General features: G+C 17.9%; 1 protein-coding gene across 1 annotated transcript, besides 6 other annotated features; it reads left to right on the plus strand. All coding sequences in view use genetic code 6, as the record gives it.

The window, feature by feature from the left end:
• The first annotated feature begins 104 nt into the window (after positions 1 to 104).
• Positions 105 to 171: a microsatellite.
• A 54-nt stretch (positions 172 to 225) lies between these two features.
• Positions 226 to 259: a microsatellite.
• Positions 260 to 332: 73 nt separating this feature from the next.
• Positions 333 to 387: a microsatellite.
• Positions 388 to 420: a microsatellite.
• A 616-nt stretch (positions 421 to 1,036) lies between these two features.
• IMG5_105800 (protein kinase domain protein) lies at positions 1,037 to 6,491 on the plus strand (the record flags this gene model as incomplete). Its single annotated transcript, XM_004035061.1, has 1 exon — positions 1,037 to 6,491. A coding segment is annotated over exon 1 (5,443 nt), but the record flags the coding sequence as incomplete, so codon positions are not given.
• Positions 3,993 to 4,032: a microsatellite.
• Positions 5,376 to 5,429: a microsatellite.

Here is a 6,491-nt window from a genome sequence, read left to right on the forward strand (position 1 = left end):
AATATTAATTAGATAAATAATTTTAATATTAAATTTTTAAATTTATAAATATATATTATTAAATAAAAGAATAATTTAATACTTATAATAATCAAATATTATCTAATAATAAAAAACAGATTAAGTAATGTAAAAAAGAAAAAATAATATAAAAAATATTAAATAAATAAATGAAAAAAAAAAAAATATTATATATATTTTATATTTTTTTTTTTTTTACTTTAAATAATTTATAATATAATTTAAAATATTAATTTATTTTAACTTAATAAATATATTGTATAAAAAAAAAAATAAGAATGATATAAATTTAAATTAATACTAAATATAAAAAATTAAAATATATAAATATATATAATGAAATTATAATATATATATATAATATAAATGTTATATATATTTTTATGTTTATATATTTTTTTTATAATTACATATTATAATTAAAAAAATTTTTTTATTTATTTAAGTTATTAATAAAATTATATAGATTTTTTTAAAAAATAAAATTAATATATCTTTTTATTTGTATATATGAAAATATATATTAAACATAAAATATTTTTTTTTTTCTATTGTAATTATATTTAGTAATTTATTTTATTATAATTTTTTTTTTTAAAAATATTATATTATATTATATAATATAATAATTTATTTATTATTTTTTTAATTTTACTTTTTTTTATTTTAAAAAATTTATTATCAATGAGAAACCATTATAAATATGATTTATATAATTAATCATTTAATATATATAAAATGTTTTTAATTTTATTTAAATTTTTTTTTTTTGAAAAAAAAATTATTTTTATATTATTTATTTTAATTTTTTATTTAATAATTAACTCTTTGTTTTTTTTAAAAAAAAAATCATATAAATATAATCATTATTTTTTTACAAAAATAAACATATAGATTTAATTTTTAAATGAAAATAAATATATTAATTATATTCAACTTAATTTCAATATTATATTCTAAAATATAGATATAAAAATGCTTATACGGTGATTTTAATGAATATGATGTGTAATAGTGTGGTTTTGAAATGTAAGGATATTATGGAATTAATTAAATTTATTAATGTGATAAAGTTAATTTTTTAGGAGGATATTCTATATGTGGAAAAAATTGCATTATAACCAATAGTTTTAAATACACTAATCCTTTATATAGTTATACAGTCAAATTTAGATATGTTTTGATAGATTTATGGAATAAAAATGAATTTCTTATTATTTCTATAAATGGAAAAGAGGCATTTCGTGTATAAAAAACTTATTCAAATAGAAATATATGTGGATTACGGTCCGGTGAATTATTTTTAAAAGCGGTTTTTGATTTTAAAACTAATGATTAAAATATTATTATGACAATAACTAATAACTTGGATCAAATGCCTAATAATGAATCTTTAGGTATAAGGGAATTTGTAATTTATGCTAATGAATGTATGGCTGAATGTTTAGAATGCACTGACGATGTTTCTTGTAGTAAATGTAAAGTAGGCAAGTATTTATATGCAGGTAGGTGTATTGATTGTAATGCAAATTGTGAATAATGTACAAAAAAAGATGTTTGTGATTTATGCAAAAGTGAATATTTTTATAATGATTCTTAATGCGTTTTGGAGTGTCCAAATAATAAATATTTAAATATTGCAAATAAAACTTGCAATAATTGTGATTATAAATGTGCAACTTGTTCTAATGCAACCGATTGTAACACTTGCAATTATAATAGATTACTACCTAATTGTGATTGCCCTTAATATTCGTATGATCCTAAAGTTTTCAATTTAGCCTGTACTATGTGTTCTACTTTTTCAGCTGGATGTTCTATATGCAATGCAATAGAATGTCTTACATGTTTAACTCCTTATTATTTTTAATTAAACTCAAATGGATAATGTGACTCATGCTTGACTATAATGACTAAAATGCATATTAGTGATGATCTATTGTTGTTAATTATAGATTTTAATTATTATTATACTAATTTGTAAATTAATCTTATTCTCACAAATTTAGATTTTTAAAGTTATTCTTCCTAATTATAATTTACTAATTAGCTTTGCATTGAAACATTGGATTAAGCCTTTATTTCTTCTAAATTATAAGGAAATATTTTGTGTTCTTTCAACAAATCTTAAAAAACACTTACAGTTTAACTTGATACTACTAGTACTGTTAATAAGAATGATATAATAAAAATAAAACCTGGTGTATTTAAACTAAAAAATAATGGATATGATTGTTCTGATTTTCTTTAATAAATAACTGGAAAAGTAATTTTAGACTCAAATCCAGTTATTGAATTAACTTAAACAAGTCCTATTTCGATATGTTAATAAGCATAAATAAGAATATCTAATGTTTCTAATACTGGAAATAGAAAGTTAAAATAAATTACTTGGACACTCGTTTCTTCTAATGTAAATACGGCAAATGAAATAGCTTAAATAAATACATTTATCTAATAATAAAATAACTAATTATTTTTAGAAATACCACCTTTAAAACTTAAAAAGTAAGGATAATATTAATTCTAGGTATAAGTAGTTACATAGTTTAACCAATCAGAAACTGCAAATGTAATGATACAAACTTTATCAAACACTTCGATAGACATAAATGCAAATATAAATCCTAATCAAATTTTTAGAAGTAGCTTAGTGCATGTAGGTTTAAATTTTAATCTTTTGTAATGTGAAGATGATGGAAAAAAATCTTATCTTTAAGACAATGTTTATGAAGTATAAATAAAATAACATGATAATTTAACTGAATAATTAAATATTGATTCCATATAATAAATTTAAGGAACTTAATTTTAATTTTAAATTTAACCTTTTATTATGAAAGCGAATACAACATATAATATATAAATCATTGTTTCTTTAAAATCTGATCTTAAAATTACTCAATAAATATTATTCCCAGTATAAGTTCTTTCTAGTCCTCCTTTAGTTTAAATTTTAGGGGGAAATAGATAATAATTATTTTCTTAAAGTTTTGATATACAAGCAATAGTAGATGATCCTAATTTATCACCAACTGAAAAAGATATATTAAAAGCAACTAATTATGGAATAAATATAAGCTGGTAATGTATAAACATAAGTGCTGGAGATGATTGTAAAGATTCGTCAAATAATTTAATTGTTTCTCCAATTACATAAAACTTATAAATTAGTATATAAAAGAATGTTTTATAGCCTTATTAATAATACTAATTTAAAATATCAGGAACAAAAGATGGACTAACCGAGTTTGATTAGATAACAATATTAATGGTTGATTATTCCATTCCACCTGTTAATCCTACTATTTCTATTAATAATATTTAAAATACAATAAATTTAAACTAAGAAATATTTACTTAATTTGATTGTCAAGAAGATACAAATGTTGATGACTTAATAATTACAGGAGTTATTATATATTAGAATTAATAAGTAAATATAATATCAATAAATTACAATTAATTTAGATTTAAAATTTGGGAATATTTCTTCGACTTTTAAAATTAAAATTAATTTGAACTAAAATTTTCAGTTAGAAATCCCAATTTTATAACACCAACATTAATTTCTTATTCTTTAAATGCTAATATTCCTCCATAAGATTGTATTTTTGATAAAACTACAGGCTTTGAAGTTAGAAATATGTAAGATAAATAACTTTTTGCAATAAATGAATGTATTGATACTGATTAACCTTTAACTTATTCTTTCTATTTTTATAAAAACTAAGATGATTATAATAATGAATTATTAAATGCATAATATGTTAATAGGCAATTGATATCTGATTTCTCACTAAATAATAAAATTGAAACTGTTTTACCTTTTGGTGCGTCTTTATTTATGGCAGTAATATAAGATTCGAAAGGAGGAATAAGAAATATAACTTAATAAATCATAGTAAGTCAATATAGTTAAGATAGTTCTTCATATTATACATTTATAAATAATTGGTTTACTTAAACATAATAAAATATATTAAATAAAAATAAAATAATTTAATATAATATGATTATTTATGATATTATTAATCATGCTAGTGTTTTATCATTGCAAACTGAATAGTTTATATAATTATATATTGATATTTTAAATGAAATTATGAATTTGTAAAACTATTTTTAATAATAAACTGACTCTTTTGACTATTTTGTATAGACATAAATAACATTAAATTTAATATTTAGTAACTTTCTCAATTAAATGTTAACATAAATAGGATTTGATAAAATAGAACAATTTATTAATAATATTGCATAAATAATAAATTATTTATTAAGAGTAATTAAAGATATAGTAATTTCTGACACGACATAATATGAAAAATCTTTTTAATCAGTATAAATTTTTATATTATAAGCAAAAATAATTTAAAATATTTATTAAGTTGATAGATAATCATTTTAACATAAATAAAACTCATTATTAGATAAATAATACATGCAAATAATGAGAACGATATCTTAAGCATTGCATGTGTTTTTGATTTCAAATGATGATCCTATAAATGTTCTAAATATAATTTCTACTTAAAAAACAACCTATAAAGTTTTAAAAGAAAAATATTTGAAATTAAATTCAAACTCATATTATGAAAGTATAAATATAGAAAAAAACTAAGAAAATCTATAATATTATGTAAATTATTTAGAATATCCTTCTTCTGTAATAACTTATGATGATAATTTCCCTTACCCAAACAATCATACTTTTACCATAAATGAAAAGACAATAACTTTTGAATATAATTAATAATAAATACAATTTGATATTCCTTTATTCAACATTTACAATTTATCTGAAGCTATAGACAATGTTGGGAATTATATTTGCATTTAAAATATTTAAGGCAAATGGATTTCTAAAGATTGCGTACTTTTATATTATACTAATGACTAAAATCGAATATAATAATTTATATGTTAATGCAAAACTCAAGGAAAATAAACTCTTGTTAATGACATAAATGAAATATTTAAAGTGACTCGCATAAATGATTGGTATTTTTATGCTTCTGTATGGACTTTAGTTGCTACTACTATAATTTATCTGATGTTATTTTTATATTTATAAAAAATCGATAATAATCAAGAATAAAAAATGTAATAAAGCACAATAAAAAGAAATTAAATCACAGAAATTATTTTTAATAAGGATATTAATGATTAAGAACGAAATTAATAATTAGATAATATTTTAAAAAACCATGAATAAATTATTTAAATACAAAACTAAAATTTTATAGAAACTCCCAATCTAAAAATAAGTATTTTTTAAAACAAATATTATTTATATTAATAAAATATTTTTATTTTTTTAATTTATTAAATAAGTTATATCAATAAATCTATAATTTTTTTTATTATTTCTATATGTTTTTTTTTATATTTTTAATTTAATTTTTAAAGATTATTTATCTGGATTTTAAAAAAATAAAGATTTTTGCTAGAGTAATAAGTCATATAATGTTAAGATATTGCAATAAAAAAAAATGAACATAATACATAATCAATCAATAAAATAGGCTCTTTGATCTCATCATAGTTATAAACTGAAATATTATAAGGGAAAATATAAAAAATAATGCCATTAATTATTTAATCTAATACAATAGAAAATAAAAGTAGGCTGGTTGATGAAAAGTAATAAAAAGCAGATGATTAATTGATAACAGAAGATAAGATAAAAAAAATAATTACACATAAGATTAGTAAATTAAATTCTTAAATATATACTACAGTTGGTTAATAATAAAATAACTAAGAAAATGGTATATAATCTCCAAACTATTAGGATAAAATTTAAGATCTCGAAAATAATCAGGCTAAACCTTAAAAAAATACTTTAGTTAAGAGAAAAAAGCATTAAGCTAGTTTAATTCGATTGTAAAGTTAATAAAGCTAATAAATAAATAAAAACGTGAAAAATGACTATAAATATGAAGAAAAAACAAATTATAGTGGTAATTAAGTTTAAAAAGGTACAAATATAATTAGTTAATCCTAATAATAATAGCGATAAAAAGTTTAATCTAATTTATTTACTAAAAATAGCTCTATATTACAAATAAATAATAAAATGTCTTTTTATAATTAGAATGTTTTGTAAAACTTTTTAAAAGAAAGTAGAATTGTTTAAGTTATAATTTTTCATGAATTAATTTAAATATTGATTCTTTTTAATTAATTCTTAAGTAGGCCTTATAGAATAACTTAATAATATGTAAAATATATTATTCTTATTACTGTTAATTCTATTCTGTTTTATGATTTAAAAACTGTCTTAATAATATTAGCTAATTCTTTATTATTACTAAGTATTAACTTATTTATTATTTTAGTAGAAAGTATCTATAAATTGAATAAAAGAATATTTAAATATTTAATTTATCTCATTTTTATTTTTATAGTTATAATTTGCTTTTACATTATTTGTATTAGTATTTAAAATAAATTTTATAATAAAT

This window comes from Ichthyophthirius multifiliis (genome assembly GCF_000220395.1).
Source record: "Ichthyophthirius multifiliis unplaced genomic scaffold scaff_1120509250876, whole genome shotgun sequence".
In the NCBI taxonomy this organism is placed as follows: Eukaryota; Ciliophora; class Oligohymenophorea; order Hymenostomatida; genus Ichthyophthirius; species Ichthyophthirius multifiliis.